Source organism: Hyperolius riggenbachi, chromosome 6 (assembly GCF_040937935.1).
Source record: "Hyperolius riggenbachi isolate aHypRig1 chromosome 6, aHypRig1.pri, whole genome shotgun sequence".
Taxonomy (NCBI): Eukaryota; Metazoa; Chordata; class Amphibia; order Anura; family Hyperoliidae; genus Hyperolius; species Hyperolius riggenbachi.
In genome coordinates, this window is record NC_090651.1 from 329649330 (window position 1) to 329671500 (window position 22171).

The 22171-nt window shown below is 45.1% G+C and overlaps 1 protein-coding gene across 1 annotated transcript in view; it reads left to right on the forward strand.

Annotated features, from left to right (window-relative positions):
• The window catches only part of LOC137521756 (carcinoembryonic antigen-related cell adhesion molecule 1-like), a 45234-nt gene extending 23745 nt beyond the window's left edge, over positions 1 to 21489 (forward strand). Inside the window, exons 2-7 of the mRNA XM_068241439.1 lie at positions 983 to 1273; positions 8028 to 8270; positions 9566 to 9871; positions 11685 to 11798; positions 13161 to 13197; positions 21344 to 21489. Of these exons, the coding sequence (XP_068097540.1) occupies positions 983 to 1273; positions 8028 to 8270; positions 9566 to 9871; positions 11685 to 11798; positions 13161 to 13165 (959 nt within the window). The 3' untranslated portion in view covers positions 13166 to 13197; positions 21344 to 21489. The remainder of the gene's footprint in view (positions 1 to 982; positions 1274 to 8027; positions 8271 to 9565; positions 9872 to 11684; positions 11799 to 13160; positions 13198 to 21343) is intronic.
• Positions 21490 to 22171: the final 682 nt, after the last annotated feature.

Genomic DNA, 22171 nt, shown 5'->3' on the forward strand with positions numbered 1-22171 from the left:
GATTTTTATCAGATAAATATGTTGTTTTGCCATTCAAACCACACAGATCCTTTCTATCCTTGTTCAATTTCCTTCATATTATCATTTGAAAATAAGAAAAATATAAATTAAAAGGATAGGAATAAAGTTTAGAGTTAATTAAACACATTTCTCAGTAGAAAAATACATATATGTACACACACAGATCTGTACATTAGTCCTGAAAGAGGGACAAATGAGGAAGAAAGAGGGACGGGGGTAATGGGTTCCCAAAGAGGTACTGTCCCTCCAAAAGAGGGACAGTGGGAGCTCTACCTTAACCGCCCCCCACACACAAACTCCCTTCCTGAGGTCTAACCAAAACGGCTCCCACCCACACCCCAAACCCCGCCTCCCAAGTGCATAAACTGCTTAAAAAAAACATGTAAAGAAGACACACCACAAAAAAAAGACAATAAAAAAAAAATGCAAAAAACAATAATAATCACATTCCCCCTTTGGCACTGGCTTGCCTCTTATTTGAAAGTGATTAAGGGTCCGTTCACATCTAAAACCACGGGAGTGATTTTTTCCTCCATTAGCGTGGAAAAATAACTGGACACTGCGGCGGTTTTGGAGCGATGGTGATTATCGGTGCTATGCATGCTAATCACTATCGCTAATCGCCGGCAAACCGCTGCATGTAACATATTTGCGGTTAATGCTAACCGCAAACGTGGCAGTGAGAACACTGCCATAGTGTTACATGTTGTAGCGGTTTTTAAAAAAACGCTAGCGGTTTGCCTTGAGCGGGAGTCGCACGATTCCCACTCAAGTGAGAACGAGCCCTTACAGCACATTTTATTCTGGTACAAATGTACTGCGCATCTAAAAACATTTGCGTACAAAATGCATTTCACATTTTACAGGTTTTTTTTATCAAAGTGCCTCTTGAAGTTCTTACTGTTGTTTGAATCTTGGAGATTTTTCTTATTTAAGTTTGCTTCTTGATTTGTATTTCCAGCCTCTGGGACGACAACACTGAGCAGTAACACGACAGGACTGCTCTGGGAGGGGCAGGATTCGGTGGCGCTGTTCTGCAGAACACAGATTGCTGATGCCGGTTATTTCTGGGAATTGGAAGGAGAGGCATTACCTGAAGAAAGCCGCTATCAGATTACTGGGGATCTCTCCAAAGCAAACTCCACTCTGACCATCAGCCCCATCTTTAGGAATGACACCGGGAACTTTACGTGTGAGGCCTTCAACAGCTCAACCACTGAGTTCAGCAATGCCGTGAGCCTGAACTTAGCCTGTAAGTATCAGATACTAACTAATTCTTACTTTACAATAAAATGATCTGAGTAAATGATGGGAATAAGTATGTTCAGGATATTCACATTGTATTGTATGAAAACAGGGAAGCTGGTGGGCCAAGGCGATACCAAACAATCACATTACTTATCCTTTGCTTAAAGGAATACTGTAGGGGGGTCGGGGTAAAATGAGTTAAACTTACCCGGGGCTTCTAATGGTCCCCTGCAGACATCCTGTGCCCGCGCAGCCACTCACCAATGCTCCGGCCCCGCCTCCGGTTCACTTCTGGATTTCAGACTTTAAAGTCTGTAAACCACTGCGCCTGCGTTGCCGTGTCCTCGCTACTGCTGATGTCACCAGGAGCGTACTGCACAGGCACAGACCATACTGGGCCTGTGCAGTACGCTCCTGGTGACATCAGTGGGATCAAGGACACGGCAATGCAGGCGCAGTGGTTTTCAGACTAAAGTCTGAAATTCCAGAAGTGAACCGGAGGCGGGGTCAGAGCTTCGGTGAGTGGCAGTGTGGGCACAGGACGTCTGCAGGGGACCATTACAAGCCCCGGGTAAGTTCAACTCATTTTCCCCCGACCCCCTACAGTATTCCTTTAAAGAAAACCTGTAATGAGAAAAAGTTCCCCTGGGGGGGTACAAACCTCGGGTGGGGAAACCTCCGGATCCTATCGAGGCTTCCCCCGTCCTCCTCCGCCCCACAAAGGTGGCGAAAAAGCTCCTGGGGATGTAAATATTTACCTTCCCGACTCCAGCGCAGGCGCAGTATCGGCTTTCCGCTCGGAGATAGGCGGAAATAGCCGATCGCTGTCAGTCGCTCTACTGGGCAGGCGCAAGTCTCCTGCGCCTGCGTAGTAGAGCGGACCCGACAGAGATCGGCTATTTCTGCCTATCTCCGTGCGGAGAGCTGCAACAGCGCCCCCGCTGGAGTCGGGAAGGTAAATATATTAGCCTTGTCAAGCTTGTCAAGCCCAGATTGCGGGACACTTCGGGGAGCCAGCGCTGGACTGCCTGCAGCTACAGCGGAGGGGGAAGCCTCATTGGGACCCTGAGGCTTCCCCCTACCGAGGTGAGTAACCTCCTAAACTGAGAGGGATATGGATGTTTCCTTTTGAACAATACAAGTTGCCTGGCAGTCCTACTGATCTCTTCGGTTGCAGTAGTGGCTGAATCACACACTTGAAACAAGCATGCAGCTAATCCAGTCTGACTTCAGTCAGAGCACCTGGTCTGCATGCTTGTTGAGGGGCTGTGGCTAAAAGTATTAGAGACACAGGATCAGCAGGAGAGTCAGGCCAAGCACCCATCGCTAAAGCATTGCCTCTGTCCGGAGTTCTGCTATCCTATAGTCAATCTGTGGACGAAGTCCTCAGCAGACAGTCACCAGATTACCCAGTTTGTGCGTAAATTGCATTGTGTCCAATGGCAGTGCCAAATTTACCTCTTGGGCTTCGTGCCCAATTTTACTAAAGACAGGGTACCTACCTGCCCTCTGTTCTCAGGACAAATTTGACTTATTGCTTTGCCCTTCCCCTGGACTTCCTTTAAAGTAAATCTAAACTGAAAACAAAAAGAAAAGAGATGTGTATAATGTTAAGCTCCACTCACACAGTATATGACCTCACCCCTTGCCCTCTGAGATGCTGGCTCACATCTCGCGCATATTCACAAACAATAGCACATAGCGCAGCAGCTAACATGGGCTCCTATTCATTTGGCTGCTGAACTGCGGCCACATGGGGGAAGGCAGTGTTTGCATCTTCACGTGTAACACATGAATTATGTGCACTCTCTGCCAAGCCCCTGTAACAACACTCCCAGTATCAAAGCACATCACCAGTAGGAGGGGTTGGGGCGTGGATTCTTTTAAAATAGTTCTAAAAACTGTCTGTGGGGGAGTTCATGGATGGGAATAAAACACATGATGCATTCATGTAATGTCAATGACTTGTCTGCTGCAACAGAAGAGCGGCATTCCAGTCTGATCACTAAACCAGGTGCAGCACACAAAAAAATGCAATATTTTGTTTTTACTAAAAAAACCAAAAACATCATATTTGAAGATTTCCACATTTAATGCTAAACACATATGTTAAATATTCCTGCTAATAAACTATTAAGGTGTCCAGTGGGTTTTGCATTTGATTTGAGGTATTGTGATTACAGCAGTGGATAAAGCGCATGAAGGAACTTGGTGCCAACTGCTCTTAGTTTGCAGCACTACAGCTCCATGTGCAAATCCCTGACGGTCTCCAGAGATTCTGTTGAGTATGGCTTTCATATATTTAAGGGGGGGAGGGGGGGGTTTCTCCGGGCATTTATAGTCATCCGAGAAAACATGTGACATGATGAGATAAACAGGTGTATGTAGAGGGCTAAACATATTAATAACCAGGCTGTTTTACTGTACTTGTTTTATTTTGCTGCCTGAGGCCTCATTCACAACTGAAAACGAAAACGCAAACTCAAGTCTTTTGCATTTTTGTGTGCTTCCCCCCATCCCCCCCACCCTTCGGCTCTCCACTGCGCGCTGCGTTTCTGGTAAAAGCGCTTTTCTAAGCACTTTTCCAGAGCTGATTTGTAATTCACTCCCTGACGCAAATCAGGAAGTGATCTCTTTGACCCAGAAAAGAATAAATACAATGTATTTATTCTTAAAAACGCGAACACAATTGCTGAACAAAGCGATTTTGTGAGCGTTTGGGTTTTTCCTATACCTTCCTTTGAGGCAAAATCGCCCCCAAAATGGTACAGGCACCAGCTTTGCTGCATGCACAGCGCATAAACTGCGCTGATATGAACCTTCTCATAGGGAATCATTGCACAAATTAAATAAAATAAAATTTTAAAATCACCTTGCTTGAAAAAAGGCCGAAAACCCCCCTAGTGTGAACGAGCCCTGAAAGAATTAATCTTTGGGCATGGAAGTGAATGCTTCTGTCTTATGGGTACCTTGTCGGGAATGTAGTAATTACAGTGGGTTGCAAAAGTATTCGGCCCCCTTGAAGTTTTCCACACTTTGGCACATTACTGCCACAAACATGAATCAATTTTATTGGAATTCCATGTGAAAGACCAAAACAAAGTGGTGTACATGTGAGAAGTGGAACGAAAATCATACATGATTCCAAACATTTTTTACAAATCAATAACTGCAAAGTGGGGTGTGCATAATTATTCAGCCCCCTGAGTCAATACTTTGTAGAACCACCTGTGAGAAAACGCGGAAAAGCCGCCGCATATGCCAAGAACGAGGCGGCTGATTCCGCGTCCAAAGCGGCGGTTTGCACGCATGGACACGTGTCTGGTAATATGGTGGAATGCGGAAAAGCCGCAGCATGTCCTGACAGCAGAGCGGGTGCTTGCATGCGGCGGCGTGTGCTTGGTGTGGCTGGGTCTGTTAGTGCACCTAGACAGATGGAGAGCTATGCACACGCGGGCCTGAATGCAGGACCTTTATACCAGCAGGGGAAGTGTCAGCTGATCAGGAAGGTCAGATGACTCCTGTAGGACTCATGATTGGCTGAATGGTTCGGGCGGGGCAGCAGAGTCCAGCAACTATATATTCTGCTGCTTGTCAGTTGCTGGTTGTCTGCCATTGCTAACACTTGCGTGAAGGCACTCAGACCTTAGCTAGACCCGACAGTGTGCCAGAACCGGCTGGAGCTGGGAATCCACACTGAGTCAGATTCTTGATAGCTTAAAGTATTAATTGAATGGTATTATTTGTTAGACCAGTTCCAGGGTGTTGAGATCAAGGCCCTCACACCCCAGACTAGGAATACTGTGTATCTTCTGTGTATTCTCTAGACTAGTTCCAGGGTGTTGTGAATACGGACCTCACACCCAAGACTAGGGAACTGTATTATCATTTATGTTATGCTCCAGACTAGTTCCAGGGTGTTGTGAATACGGACCTCACACCCAAGACTAGGGAACTGTATTATCATTTATGTTATATTCCAGACTAGTTCCAGGGTGTTGTGAATACGGACCTCACACCCAGACTAGGTTGTGTTATTACTGTGTTACGTTAGCCCAGTTCAGGGCAAAGCCTTACATATTAGCAGCAGGGCTTCCTGCGTCCCAGCCTTGGTCCCTCGCTCAGGGGTCCACAGGCTACAGGAATATCACCCACCGCTCAGGGGTGAATTCCTCGGGAGTATAGGCCGCCAGCTCCTCTGGTGGTCTTTACTCAGAGTTGTTACTGTTGCACCAAACACTTACACTCTCCCTGGTGTCTAGAGGTTAGACATATCTGATTATTGACGATTCCGCAGATCCTCAATAATCGGGTATATCTGTATTCTTGGGGATACTGCGGATCGCCAAGGATCAGATTCTCTCTCTGGTTCTGACACCGATCGTTACACCACCTTTTGCTGCAATTACAGCTGCCAGTCTTTTAGGGTATGTCTCTACCAGCTTTGCACATCTACAGACTGAAATCCTTGCCCATTCTTCTTTGCAAAACAGCTCCAGCTCAGTCAGATTAGATGGACAGCGTTTGTGAACAGCAGTTTTCAGATCTTGCCACAGATTCTCGATTGGATTTAGATCTGGACTTTGACTGGGCCACTCTAACACATAGATATGTTTTGTTTTAAACCATTTCATTGTTGCCCTGGCTTTATGCTTAGTGTCATTGTCCTGCTGGAATGTAAACCTCCACCCCAGTCTCAAATCTTTTGCAGTCTCCAAGAGGTTTTCTTCCAAGTTTGCCCTGTATTTGGCTCCATCCATCTTCCCATCAACTCTGACCAGCTTCCCTGTTTCTGCTGAAGAGATGCACCCCCAAGCATGATGCTACCACCACCATATTTGACAGTGGGGATGGTGTGTTCAGAGTGATGTGCAGTGTTAGTTTTCTGCCACACATAGCGTTTTGCATTTTGGCCAAAAAGTTCCATTTCAGTCTCATCTGACCAGAGCACCTTCTTCCACATGGTTGCTGTGTCTCCCACATGGCTTGTGGCAAACTGGACTTCTTATGCTTTCTGTTAACAATGCCTTTCTTCTTACCACTCTTCCATAAAGGCCAACTTTGTACAGTGCATGACTAATAGTTGTCCTATGGACAGAGTCTCCCACCTGAGCTGTAGATCTCTGCAGCTCGTCCAGAGTCACCATGGGCCTCTTGACTGCATTTCTGATCAGCGCTCTCCTTGTTCGGCCTGTGAGTTTAGGTGGATGGCCTTGTCTTGGTAGGTTTACAGTTGTGCCATACTCCTTCCATTTCTGAATGATCGCTTGAACAGTGGTCCGTGGGATGTTCAAGGCTTTGGAAATCTTTTTGTAGCCTAAGCCTGCTTTAAATTTCTCAAAAACTTGATCCCTGACCTGTCTTGTGTGTTCTTTGGACTTCACGGTGTTGTTGCTCCCAATATTCTCTTAGACAACCTCTGAGGCCCTCACAGAGCAGCTGTATTTGTACTGACATTAGATTACACACAGGTGCACTGTATTTAGTCATTAGCGCTCATCAGGCAATGCCTATAGGCAACTGACTGCACTCAGATCAAAGGGGGCCGAATAATTATGCACACTCCACTTTGCAGTTATTTATTTGTAAAAAATGTTTGGAATCATGTATGATTTTCATTCCACTTCTCATGTGTACACCACTTTGTGTTGCTTTTTCATGTGGAATTCCAATCAAATTGATTCATGTTTGTGGCAGTAATATGACAAAATGTGGAAAACTTCAAGGGGGCCGAATTCTTTTGCAACCCACTGTACAGTCATACAGTTATTACAGCCATATTGTATACAGTAATTACAGCCATAAAAGTAAGTTTTCCTGGCCGAATTCAACTGGAGAGAGATAAAATAAGGTCAATAGTTCATGTATTTTTACTCAGGGACACTTAAAAGTCTGCCACTGAGCAGATACAACAAAACATTCAATTTACTTTGTAAATGTGCAAATATAAAATAAAACCATAGGATATCTAAAGAAACTAAGTAGGAGGATAAATACAATTGTTTATCTCATCAGTTTATTTTCACCTCGGGTTCACTTTAATGGTAAAATGATAAGTCTGGATATTTTCCTTAAAGTGGAACTGTCGCAAAAATCTTAAAATTTAAAACACATACAAATAAGAAGTACATTTCTCCCAGAGTAGAATGAGCCATAACTTACTTTTCTCTTATGTTGCTGTCAATTACAGTAGGTTGTAGAAATCTGACATTACCAATAGATTTTGGACTAGCCCATTCTCTCATAGAGGGGTTCTCAGGGTTTTCTTTATTTTTATAAGCACTTGGTGAATGGCACTTGCTCCATCCGACTGCCAAAATAGTGTACAGCGGGGAGGCTGGCCAGCATCTTTGTATCAATAATTTTCAGAGAATGTCTTTATAAAGAATAAAGGCCATGCTGAGAATCCCCCATGAAGGGATGGACTAACCCAAAACCTGTTGGTAATTTCAGATTTCTACTGCCTACTGTAAGTGACAGCAACATAGGAGAAAAGTAATTAGTTGTTCATTTTACTCTGGGAGAAATGTACTTCTTATTTGCATGTGTTTTAAATTTTAAGATTTCCGCGACAGTTCCTCTTTAAGAAATACAATCTCACTTGAAAACTGAATGTTGTGGTATCTTGGATTATCTTTGTCTAACATTTACATTGGTCAGATGATTTGAAACATATAGGTATGAAAAACATGGAACAGAAAACAGAAAAGAAATTGGGAAGGGGACAAATACTTTTTCATAGCAATATATCTTTCCAGGGTTTCCGGTCACTTCAGTCATCACCTGTGGGACAGAAGCCTTTAGTGATTCCGTGCGATTTAATTGTTCCTGGGCAGGAGGGAATCCTGCAGCAAACATTGACCTGATATTTAATGGCACAACAAACAGCGGACAGAATTCTGTAACAAGAACTGTGACAACCGGCACTGAGGTGCAACAGCCACAGATGATCTGCCGAGGAGACCAAGAGGGCAGGAAGTCCGAGTGCCAAACCAACTTTGGTGAGAAATTGCTAATTTACTCCTTAACAGATCTGTTAGATCACCATCATGTATATTTGTGATGTTAGCTGTAACTGATGATGAGGTTAATTCACAATAAGCAGGCAGTGCACTGTAACCTTAACGACACCTACGTCAGGTACACAACACACTTGCAAATTACGTTACCAACAGGGCCATCACTCTCATTAAAGGGAGCCTGTACTGAGTAAATTTTTTTCAAATAAACACATGAGGTAACTTCAAAAGAACATTACATAGTTACCTTGCTATCAGTTCCTCTCAGAAGCTCACCATTTTCTTCTGACAATGATCCCTTCCAGTTCTGACAACATTTTGTCAGAACTGAAATAGATCAGTTGCTATCAGATATATCAGTGGCTGCCAGTTACAGCTGAGAGGAGAACTGATGTGTCCATGTTTCCCTATGGCTCAAGTGGGCGATGTTACAGTTTAACTGTGTGCTGACCAGAAAGCTGTTAGGGGGTAATGGCCATTTTCAAAACGGAGGACAGAGAATTCCATTGATCACAGTGGATAAACAGGACGCAGGAGAGGAAAACGAGATTGAGGAGTAGACTACACAGGAGGTAAGTATGACTTGTGTATGTTTATTTTGAATTTGAATTTTCAGTTCAGGTTTTCTTTAAGGAAACTGGTGCAATGTTATGGGATGCAATGTCTGTTATTGGAAAGGATGATGGTAGCCGTCAGGCCCGGATTTACATAATTGGAGCCTATAGGCACGTATGTCCTGGCGCCCTAGACTTTGCCCTCCCTGAATCTACAAACCCCCGCCGAAACGCACTGCAAGCATACTGGCTGCCCAGGGCCTTCTAGCACTGCTGGTCCCTCAACCTCTCCCTTAACCCCTCTGTGCTCCCCGGGGAGTGCTTTTGTACCCCCGCTGCCAGCACATTGCATTTCACCTGTCAAGGCTGTTCCATCCTGTTCCCTGTCTTCATCCTGCTGCCTGCCTCTTGTGCATATTCACATGGTACAAATACCATGTGCATAGTCACATGAGGCAGGCAGCAGGAAGTAGATTGGCAGCAGAATGGAGCAGTCGGGACTGCTGCGGTACAATGCTGCTATCATGCAGGGCCCCAGGGACCACAGAAGAGTTGAGGGAAAATTGGGGGGTGGTTATGGGGTGACAGTCGGCTCGGGGGCACTGGGTGGTGAATTTGCTGGTGGGTGTGTATGTTTGTATGTGGGGAGGGGGTTACTCAATCTTTGTTTGGGGCCTTACTAAGGGTTGAACTGGTAAATTTCTTCTCATGTTCTTCTTTTAGAGCGTCCAAAATCTACGACTCACAGTGGTACTGTAGTATCATCAGTGACAGAAGGAAACAATGCAGCCATGACAGTGAGCTTGGCTCAGAACATTCTCCTTCCTCAGTTCGGCTGGTACCGTCATAATCCTAACCTTAACCCTATCAACCCAACTGATGGAAAGTTTGAAGTGGAATCTAGTGGTTCTCAATCTACTCTACGCATCTCCAATGTGACAAGCAGTGAAGATGGTACCTATGAGTGCAGAGCCAGGAATGTCATTGGAAGCACAAGCTTTATATTTCGTCTTCAAGTTATATCAAAAGGTGAGTTAATGCATTATTTGGTTTGCTCTAAAATGTGGATGGATTATGGTGGTCACACTTGTTATGGGTGGAGATGGCCATGGTGAGTGAACTGTTATGAGAAGGGATTATGATTGCTACATCTTCTTATGGGTGGAGGGAACCATGGTGGTTGCTCTGTTATGGGAAAGGACGATGGTAGCCGCCAGGCCCGGATTTACATAATTGGAGCCTATAGGCACGTATGTCCTGGTGCCCTAGACTTTGCCCTTCCTGAATCTACAAACCCCCGCCGAAACGCACTGCAAGCATACTGGCTGCCCCAGCTGTCCCTTCTCTCTTACGTCCCTTGCCTCTCATAACTAGCTACAGGTATCCTTTCGCATTAGGTAGCCAAAGATACCTTCAGTATTAAGTAGTTGAGGTGCCTGACTAACCGGGGATCTCATCAGTGGAATGCCGAGACCCAGGTGAGTAACCTCTACACTCCTGTCGGAACTCTGCATAGGAAGGGAGGCACATGGGGGTGGGGAGCCGCCTCTCCATCATCAGGCGCCTGTAGGCACATACCTACAGTGCCTTATGGTGGGTGAACTGTTATGGGAAGGGATTACAGTGGCCACAGTTGTTATGGGTGGAGAGGGCCATGGCTGGTGCACTTTTATAGGAAGGGATTATTGTGGTCAAATGCATTGTGGGTGGGGATGGCCATGGTGAATGCACTGTTATGAGAAGGGATTGTGAATGGCTACATCTTATTATGGGTGGAGGGAACCATGGTGGGTGCTCTGTTATGGCAAGGGATGATGGTGGCCATACTTGTTATGGGTGGAGATGCCCATGGTGAGTGCCCTATTATGGGAAAGGATTATGGTGGCTACACATTATGGGTGGAGGGTGCTATAGTAGATGCTTTGCTATGGGAAGGGGATATGGTGGCCCCACTTATATAAGTGAATGGAGCCATAATGGTCACACTGCTATGAGAGGGGATCATAGTGGCCTCACTTGTAATATGACTCTTGACAAATGTGGCCAGGCTGTGGATGTAACAACTGGAGGAGGAGGTGTGACCACCGGAGGGCCCTTTCAAAGTTTCAGTGTTCACTATGACGTTTTAGTAGTTACACCTTTGCTCAAAATAGTCCGAACAAGGAGAAGGTCTCTAGTTGAATATCAGTTTGCACTACAGGCTACTGGGTTAAAGTTTTCAATGTAAAGTGAACCTGTTATGTCACAAAATATGACAAGATCATAATGTTGCCAGTGCACTGGGACTAATAAAAAAAAAAAATTCTGTGCAACCAGCGAGCTCTAGTGATGCTCGGATACCCCCGATCACGGATTCCACCAAATTCGGCCACGGCGGAATCAAAATCCGGATAAGTCGTGATTTTGATCCGGATTTGAAATGGACTTACGAATTCGACTCGATTTTTGCCATGATCGGGATTTTCCTTTAATGTTAATAGCAAAGCCACCATACATGCTACAAGCACCAAAACACAGTTGAGAAAGCGCTAAAGCCATTAACAGGTGCAAGAGTTGTGTTACCTAAAACTACCACTTGTTTTAAGGAGGCACATTTATATAAAGCATGTTTTTTTTTAAGTGAGACAGCTTTTGGTTCCCTTGAGCCCCTCATAGCCCCTTCTAGTGGTTCTGGATAAACACGAGTGCTCTTTTGAACTCCTATGACATCTCTTCCTCATGCTTCCACACTGAGGAATAACTATCCCCATCAAAAGACTGCCTGTTTATAATAGCTTAAAGTTCTGCTAAAGAGGGGGTTTTATGATATTCATTTGTGTTCTTGTGTATTACAACTCTGCAGGTTCTTCTGGTGGACTAAGTGGTGGAGCCATAGCTGGCATTGTGATAGGAGTACTAGCTGGAGTGGCCCTTATCGGAGTTGGAGGATTCTTTCTAATAAAGAAATTTTACTTAAGTAAGTTGGTAATTAATCACATATATTATGATAGTAAGGCCCATATTTCTTCTGAGTTATCTCCTAGGAGATAATTTTTATATTCTCTTTAAAATAACTTTTAAAGGAAACCTGAGATGAATAGGTATAAAAGTTTTATACTTATCTGGGACTTCCTCCAGCCCCCTACGCACAGATCACTGCCATGCCGTCTTCCTCCTTCTTCTCGTTCTCCCGGGAAGAAGAAGCAATAGCTTGGCTAGTCAGGGCATACTGCACATCTGCAGCCTAGCCTTGTGCGCGCAACCTGCCACAGAATGCTTCCAGCCACCAGAGCGAGACGGGGGCGCACGCAGCCACAGTGCACATGCGCCGACTGACCAACCCAAACTTATGGGGTTTCTACTGGGAGAATGAGGAGGCGGAGGAAGACGGTATGGGAGCGATCGGTGCGGAGGGGGATGAAGGAAGCCCCAGGTATGTATAAAACTTTTATACCTATTGGTCTCAGGCAGTGATTATTATTATTTATTTATTTTTATTTATATAGCGCCAACATCTTCCGTAGCGCTGTACATAGTACAAACAAATAATGGGGAACAAATATACATAAGAAATACAAGACACTGTACAGTCATGACATTGAATAGAGTAAATACAGATACATACATAGTTGATATGTGGTTGGTACATGTACATATGTTAAAATAACAGCAGTATGAGAAACACTAGGAGGAGGTCAAATGATGCTCAAAGTGATGCTCAAATCCGGATGCTCAAAGTGATGCTCAAATCCGGATCCGGGAGACCCCCGGTTAATTGCTATCCGGATATCTCCTGTGCAGGGTGGGCGGGGGGGGTCAATCTTATCCGTCTGACGTTTTATTCGTTCGTCCATGGCGCCTCCCATGATGCGTTTCACGCGGCGGTCACGTGACTACAAACACTTCCTCCTTCCGGGTTGAAGGAGGAAGTGTTTGTAGTCACGTGATGCACGTGGACCGCATCAAGGGAGGCGCCAGGGACGGATGAAGAAGACGTCAGACAGGTAAGATTGACCCCCCCCCCGCCCACCCCGCACAGGTTTACTGGGAGATATCCGGATAGCAACTATCCGGGTATCTCCTGGATCTGGATTTGAGCATCACTAGTCTCGGGTACACTTTTAGCATTATACAATTGAAGAGGTACCTAAAAGTTAGTGAAAAGGGGGGGGGGGGGGGAGAAATCACTCGTGTGCTGTGTTGTGTGGCCCTGCAGCTTGGCCTTAAAGCTGCAGTGTCCATTTTAGTAAAAATGTGCTTGGTCTTTAGGGGGGTTTACCACTGTGGTCCTCAAGTGGTTAATGCTATTTTATGTCTTATTTGTTTTTTTCCTTTTCAGATTGATGGATTGTTAGACTGGGACTCTACCTAAATCCGTGAGTACACAAAGTGAAATTTGTGATAGTGCTATTTTATGCTGCAGATTTTTGTGCCACCCGTCTGATTTTGGGACAATGTGTGTTGAGAGCCAATGTGATTATGGGTGACATACGGGAGGCATGGTGAGGACACATTGAAAGAAGTGCAGCAGAAATGGATCCACACGGTTTATAATGCATGTGTCAATAAAGTAGAAGATGTGTAAGGCTTGGTTCAAACTTATTTTGAAAATTGACAATTGATTTTGTTGATTTCACAAAAGGTAGAAATGGATGTTCCAACGGTTCTGTTCCGTTATGTATAGGATTAGATCACACTTGCACATTTTCAACAGATCTGTTGGATCCATTCCAGCAATCAGACCACAAAGTGCTGACATGCACAATTTTTCTGGACACTGCATACGCTGTGAAAGCCAACAGAAACAATTAAAGCAAATGAGAATGGACAGTGGCCTCAATTCACAAAGCATTACCGCATTTGGTAATGCAGAAAACAGTTATATTTACCAAAAATCAGGTTAGCCATATACGTTAATGTATTTCTTCTGTATCTGTCACTTTCTTCTGCCGTTATCCGTTACTTCTGCCTTCTTCTCTCACCTTCTCACCTTCACCTTTTTCCTTCAACTGTCACCTACAACTTCTGCCTTCTCCTGTCACCTTGTGCCTTCATCTGTCACATCACTGCTACTGATTGGGTCACCACCAGGGATGCTCATCCGGATACCCGGGTAACACGGGCATCCGACCATTTTTCCGCTATCCGGTCGGATCCGGATTCCGGATACCTGGGGCCAAATCCGGATAGCTCTATGCGGATATCTGGCCGCATAACCCGGATATCCGCGGATATCCGGATCCGGGTACTGTAACTAAGGAGATGATGTCATTGAGCCAATCAGAGGCCTCCCAGCAGAAGCCCTGGCAACCAATCACAGAGGGGAACTCTGGACAGCCACCCCCCCCCCCCTCGACCTCATTGAGCCAATCTGAGGGCTCCCAGACTAAGCCCTAGCACCCAATCACAGAAGGGAACCCTGGCCAGCCCCCCTGTATAATAAGGAGGGCTGGCATGATGAGACAGATCGGCCCTGCTGTTGTGGTTGGCTGGCTGGTCACTGACAGACTTGCTCCAGTGCTGTTGGATTAGCAAGTGCTGCCTGTATACAGTGATAAACCTAAAGGTGCGTACACACGCCGGACTGGAGGCAACGACGGGTCCGTCGTTACCTCCCGCTGGGTGGGCGTGCCAACGACAGTCCGGCGTGTGTACGCACTGTCGGCGGACTGATACGGCTGCTTCTGAGCGATCCGCCCGGCGGATCGCTCAGAAGCAGCCGTATCAGTCCGCCGACAGTGCGTACACACGCCAGACTGTCGTTGGCACGCCCACCCAGCGGGAGGTAACGATGGACCCGTCGTTGCCTCCAGTCCGGCGTGTGTACGCACCTTAAAGCTTTGAGTGCTAAACACCTTCACTACACTATTGTTCTATTGTTTTTTTTTAGCTAGCTAGTGTAATTGTTTGATTTTATTCACTCAGTTATGGCCTGGCTGTGTCTGTGTGTGCTGTGCAGGCCAGCAGGACAGTATAGGTTAGGGAGTAGGATTACTGTGTTATTGTATTGTATAGTTAGTACTGCAGTTAGTTGTTAGAGAGTAGTACTGTGTTAGCTTACTACAGATTACTGCATTGCTGCTGTGCTGAGCATTGTCAGTGTGACAGTTAGACAGATAGTGTGCACTGTCTGTCCTCTACTCTACGGTCTGTCACTCTGTGCTGATTTGATTTAAAGTTCAACCCCGATTTTATTAAAGTAAAAGTACCCCACATCATCTGGTGACATCATCATGTATAAGTTGTACTATGTCTGCTGGCACCGGCAGCCGGGGGAGGGGCAGCAAGGGCAAGAGGACTGGGAGCAACATTACGGCCACCCTCAGAAGGTATGCCGTGTCAGTGTCTACCCCAGCAGGCAGCCCAGCCTCAGTCAGCGAGCTTTTCGCTCCAGGCGCCACGATTGAACTCAGGGCTGTTAGCTGCAAGGAGTTTGAGGAGGATGTTCTGGGTTTTGAGGAGGGGGGGTATGATGTTGATGATGGGATGAAGGATGGGGATGTCAGCTCTGGCTCTGAGGAGGAGGATGCGTCGGTGGGTTTGGCACGGAGGATCAGCATTGCAGACAGTGGCCGTGGAATGCGGGACCCGCATCCTTCTGCCGCTAGCACCAGCCGCACCACTCAACCCCCAACTGCCACAGGGAGAAAAGCAGCAGCATCCCATTCAGGCCGCAGGGGAATCTTCACCTCGCCAATCTGGCGGTTTTTCACTCTGCCCTCATTGGACAGCAAGGTTGCCATATGCAATGTGTGCAAACTACAGATGAGCAGAGGCTGTGGCCCCTACAAGTATGGCACCTCCAGCTTCATCATCCATATGGCCAAAAAAGAGTTCAAGAGGCTGAAGCAAGCTGGCGCTGGCTCCCACCGCCACGGTGCCACAGGCCACTGCTGCTGATACCACCACCTATATTTAACCCAAAACACGATTGCGGTGTCATTTTTTGGAGGTGTCTGGGTTGAAAACTGTCATGTCCCAGTTGTGCGATTAGACTTTGGACACAATGTGGGCTGCACGACTGTCGACCGCTGTCTAGAACCTATCCTGTTGTTTATAATTTACAGGCTTTTTTTTGTTTTTATGTCCACCAAATAATAAATTAGTGTTTCCCTTTAAAAAAAACTACAAGCATCATTTACCCTAAAAACCCTTTTTAAAGCTATTTAAAGGGCACTTCCGTTTTTTCTATTCGGATACCTGAATAGGTCGGGTATCCGTAGATAATGCGGTCGGATCCGGATATCCGAATCAGATCCAGATATCTGGGTACCCGGATCCGTATCAATTCGGGTTTTAAAAAATACTACCCGAGCATCCCAAGTCACCACTGCTGCCACTGTAGACAAGAGCTGCAATATGAATGGGAGCCCCAACAAAAGCATAATAAACCACAGGGGCTCCCCAATGGACTGAAACAGACCTCTTTGGTAGCCCAATCACAAATGGGGAAATGGAGGTTGTAACAGCAAAATTACAGGAATATATATATATATATATATATATATATATATATATATATATATATATATATATATATATATATATATATATAATAGAGTAAGTGCCTCAACCTTCAAACAAGAAGAAGAAGTAGCGCCCAGCCCCCAGGGCCGGTTCAAGCAAGAAGAAGGGGCTGGTCCAAGCAAGAAGATGTAGTGCCACATCAAACCAAGGGCAAAGAGGGATAATTTGCATATTCAGTAGCAGTGCATTGTGGGTAACCACAAATGTTCACTTATAGCGGAATTATTGCAGATTTGCTTCAGTTTTGAGAAGGAAATTTACACCAAGCTTTGCTTTTTTTTAGTAGGAGGGATTTTTGGTCTATTTTATCCCGCTATACATTCTTAGTAGTTTGGGTCACCCTGAGCTGCTTGGTTACTCTGTTGTACTGGTCCAAGCCCTATCTCATACAGCCATATCAATCCCTGCTATGTACTGATGAGAACCAAAGGTCTGAAATAGGCTGTCGCACGTGGGTTTGATATGTCCGTGTAAGTCTTAAAGCTATAGGCTTGCTTGGCTTACTAACGGTGAAAAAGAATAATTTGCATATTTAGTAGTGGTGCATTGTGGGTAATCACAAATGTTCACTTACAGCTGAATTATTGCAGAGTTTCTTCTGTTTTAAAGGACTTCTGAGGCCAAAATCTGCCCCCAAAACGTAAAAAAAAGTTAACTACCTGCACAACTTTGTAAGGCACGAAGGCTGCCGTCCGCACCCTCTGTGCCATTCCGCCTGGTCCCCTCTGCTCAATAGCCCCCCTAAAGACTGCGACCCCACGGTCCGGGTCGGTATCTGCAGCCTGCATAAAGATGGCCGCCGGAGCTGGCCACGGCTGCGCAGCTCTAGGGCCAACCCTCCGATCCACGCTGCCTGTTACGTGGATCGGGGGTTGGCCCTAGAGCTGCGTAGCCGCAGTAGCGGCTATGCGGACTGCGTAGCCGTGGCCAGCTCCAGCGGCCATCTTTATGCAGGCTGCAGATACCAACCCGGACCATGGGGTCGCAGCCTTTCGGGGGGCTATTGAGCAGAGGGGACCAGGCGGAACGGCACGGAGGGTGTGGACGGCGTCCTCCTTGCCTTACAAAGTTATGCAGGTAGTAAACTTTTTTTTACGTTTTGAGGGCAGATTTTGGCCTCGGAAGTCCTTTAAGAAGGCAAATTACACCAAGCTTTGATTTTTTTTAGTAGGAGGTCTTTTTGGTCCCTTTTATCCACCTATACATTCCGAGTGGTTTGGGTCACCCTGAGCTGCTTGGTTACTCTGTTGTATTGGTCCAAGCCCTATCTCCTACAGCTGTATCAATTCCTGCCATGTACTGATGAGGAACAAAAGTCTGAAATAGGCTGTCTACATGTGGGTTTGATATGACTGTGTAAAATTTAAAGCTATATGCTTGCTATACACCAGTGGTTCTGGATGCTTACTAAGGGGAAAAAGAAATTATTTGCATATTTAGTAGCAGTGCATTGTGGGTGACCACAAATGTTCACTTATAGCTGAATAATTGCATATTTCTTTCTGTTTTAGGAAGGCAAATTACACCAAGCTTTGCTTTTTTTAGTAGGAGGTCTTTTTGGTCCCTTTTATCCCCCTATACATTACGAGTGGTTTGGGTCACTCTGAGCTGCTTGGTTACTCTGTTGTATTGGTCCAAGCCCTATCGCATACATCTGTATCAATCCCTACCATGTACTGATGAGGACCAAAAGTCTAAAACAGGCTGTCTACATGTGGGTTTGATATGACTGTGTAAAATTTAAAGCTATATGCTTGCTATACACCAGCAGCTCTGGAATGTCTATTTGGCTTACCAAGGGGGAAAAGGGGTAATTTTCATATTTAGTAGCAGTGCATTGTGGGTAACCACAAATGTTCACTTATAGCTGACTTATTGCAGATTGCAGATTTCCTTCTGTTTTAAAAAGTCAAATTACACCAATACAGTGTGCGGCATTGCAGGAAGTGACGACAGTGGAACGCATGATGGAATACGGTAGAGGTGAGTCATCCCCGCCCGCTGCCTCTTACTAATAGTGGCGGGGGGACCAAGGTGAGGGGGGGTTCCTGCTGAGCTTAAGCTGGAGGGGGAGTGCACATGGGGGACCCAGGTGAGGGGGGGGGGGTTCCTGCTGAGCTTAAGCTGGAGGTAGAGCACATATGGGGGACCCAGTTGAGGGGGGGGTCCAATCCCCCTCCCCACCGCTGTGCCCAATACCCCCTTCTTGCCCTCTACCCTCTTATGCGGCGTATGCTACGCCGCGGGTCAGCTAGTATATATATATATATATATATATATATATATATATATATATATATATATATATATACACACAGAATATACATCCATCCATACATCACGGCAGCTTATTTGTATCTGGAAGATGGGCTTATGTGCTTTCCACAGAGGTGTGCAAACTGTAAGAATACAGGTGGGCATCAGGGACAGGGGGCTTCATTGAAAGAAAGCTTGAGGTTGAGACAATGATGGAGGACAAACACTAAAATGGTCAACAATTAAAACAAAACATCAGTCAAACTGAACCACATGAATAAAATGTGGCACCAAGTCCAAACCACTGGCACACATCCAAACACAAGCCCCTACTCTTAGAATTACAGTTATTCATCTGTGGTCACTCATTGCCTTGAGAGCCTGAATACTGTAGAACATTTACCTGTTATGTCACTAAAGAAGCTGATTGTATAAGAGCATGCAGGTCTGTTAACCAGGGATGCTCATCACGAGGTCGTGATCACGAGCCACTTTTTGCAATCACGAGGTCATAATCGGCATTAGTGATCAGCTCTCGATCGCTTGTGATTGCACTCGTTACCCGACTCCTGATCACGAGTCACTCCTGCTAGTCGGTATTCGTGATTAAAAACCCGCCGACTTTAGCGGTTAATAGCAAAGCCCCTTTACATGCTAGAAACACCAAATTTGCCAGATATGTATTATAGTTTTTGAGAAAATCGATTTTAAAGAGAACCCGAGGTGGGTTTGAAGAATGTTATCTGCATACAGAGGCTGGATCTGCCTATACAGCCCAGCCTCTGTTGCTATCCCAAACCCCCCTAAGGTCCCCCTGCACTCTGCAATCCCTCATAAATCACAGCCACGCTGCTGACAAACAGCTTGTCAGAGCTGGCTGTGTTTATCTCTATAGTGTCAGTCTGCTGCTCTCCCCGCCTCCTGCAGAACTCCAGTCCCCGCCTGCATCCCTTCCCTCCCTGCTGATTGGAGGGAAGGGACGGGGGCAGGGACCGGAGCTATGCAGGAGGCGGGGGAGCAGCTGAGACTGACACTACAGATGTAAACACAGCCTCACAGCATGGCTGGGATTTATGAGGGATTGCAGAGTGCAGGGGGACCTTAGTGGAGTTTGGGATAGCAACAGAGGCTGGGCTGTATAGGCAGATCCAGCCTCTGTATGCAGATAACATTCTTTAAACACACCTCGGGTTCTCTTTAAAGTTTCAAAGAAAAAAAACAGTTATTGTATTTACCGCATTTAAATGTATTATTTTTGAAGTATTTTTTCCTCTTGTTCCCACTGTCCTTCTTAACATATCTGGCAAATTTGGTGTTTCTAGCATGTACTGTATGTTGCTATTAACCGTTAAAGTCGGCAGGTTTTTAATCACGAATACCACTTGTGACTTGTGATTACATGCGGTTACTCGACTCAAAACCGCACTCAAGTCGGATATCCCTTTCTACTCGTGATCGTAATCACGAGTCAGTTCATAAGTGGGAGAAGTCGAATTCATGATCACTATAATTTGTGATTCGGGGTATCTGAGCACCACTGCTGTTAACTTCTACAAAAATTGTGTTTCTTTGAATTCCTTTTTTTTTAACCACTTTTAATGATGGCAGAACGTAGACTAGGAGAAATCAGGATAGCAGCCGGATTCCTCATTTTCTTGTGTTTCTTGTTACTCATAATAGGTGTTATAGCTACCAATATATGGTGTTATTAAATGGACCCAAACCAAACATTTTTTTAATTCAAAATATTTAGTTTAAAGAGGAGCTGTTAGGTATAAGGTCTCAGAGAAAATAAACACATATATCAGTAGCTAAATATAGGCTGTACTTACATTACATATGCATTTCACTGTCCACGTTTGGATTTCACAGAATTTGTATATAGTATATGCAGAGATAGATGCTCCTGACAGCTCATGGCAGGCTCCATGTTTTTCTGTCAAATGTGTCGTCATGTCCTGCCTGCTTCCTGATCACAGAAAAGCTCGTACTGAATAACACAGTGTGCAGTGAATATTAATGAGCCATGTGGCTAGGAACAATAGCTGACTCCTGCAGTGTACTCTGCCCGGAGATTTATCAGTGCTACGCGCTGGACTGATTACAAGCTGCTGTAACGTCTCATTAGCAGCCGAGGGGAGGGCCCCAGAATGCTTTGCAGTATAGTATGCGGCTTGCGTCCTGCTTGGGTCTAACAGCTTTTCTGATAAGCACACATCAAAGGTAAGAGAGATTTTTATCTTCACTAATGCCTTTTTGGCTTCCTTCTAAACTGTTTAACACAGGAGAATAGAGGTTTAAATTAGCTTCTGCAGCCTGACAGTTACTCTTTAACCACTCTGACACATACAAAAATAAATGAACACTCCTTCAAGCCTATGAGCAATTCAGTGCATGCTTTACACCCTTCTCTTTTCATAACTAGGGATATACAGGTGGCAGCCATTAGCAATTCCTCCTTTGCTGGACACTACCTACTTCACCAGTCTGCCGGATTCTGTCACGGCAATATGAAAGGAAGGGAGGGGTTCCTCTAATAAATGTAAAATATTTTATATTTGTCATCATGCAGATGAAAAAAGGCTGCTATTTATTATTATAATTTAGAAAATAGATTTTATTTCTGAAATCTTGTATTTTTAATTTGGGTCCACTTTAAATGTCACATAAGAGAAATATACAAAATTTCAGGACAGTAGAATTCACAAAGCTATAACAATATCTGTCTCTCTTTTACAGGATCTGCACTGAAAACCATTGTACATCCAAGCTGTTCTGCCTACAAAGATCTGCTCTGTAGTTAACCTGCACCTCGATCTGGAGAACAAAACAAAAACAACCGTTATTCAAAAACAACAAAAAGCTACTTAATGTTTTCCTCAAACTGAGCCTTCTAATTGTATTAACAATCTTAATTTATGCTGTAAAGTGCCATGTGTAAACTGATCATAGTAACCATTCACTTTCCATATTGTTGACTGCTCTAATCTGTATCATCAAACTAGATAAGTGACTATAATAATCGATTGGGATGCGCAAATGTAATCAAAATTATATATCATATATTAATATTGCAGAAACAGTCAAATTGTATGCAGTGCAACACAGTCCTATTATATGGGGGAAGCAGTGTCCCCCTTACCATCCAATGGTACAACAGTTTGTCAGTTAGCTCTTCTATGGCGATCTTTTAGCTTGGTTCACACCTCCACCACACCAAATATTGGAAAGGGACTCACCCTTTGCTAAGACCACCAATTAGGTCTTAGTCATGCCTTGGGGTTATTCCTAGGTCACCCCCGACCTCTACGACCTTAGGCTCTTTGTCCCCACCGTTGTCTGTGCGACTAATTAAGAGGCCTCAGCTGCTTGATTAGTACCTCCAAATAAAGAACTCCTCATAGCATAATACTGTTTGAACAATTAAACCTTTAAAATTTATTGCACTTATAATATCCTTCCATAAAATTCCAGCATGAGTTTTATAATGGGCTCTCCCCCGTATCGGTGGCCTCCGGAGGGGACCCTATGCAACGGCGTGGAGTGTGGATACAGGCGGGCTAACAC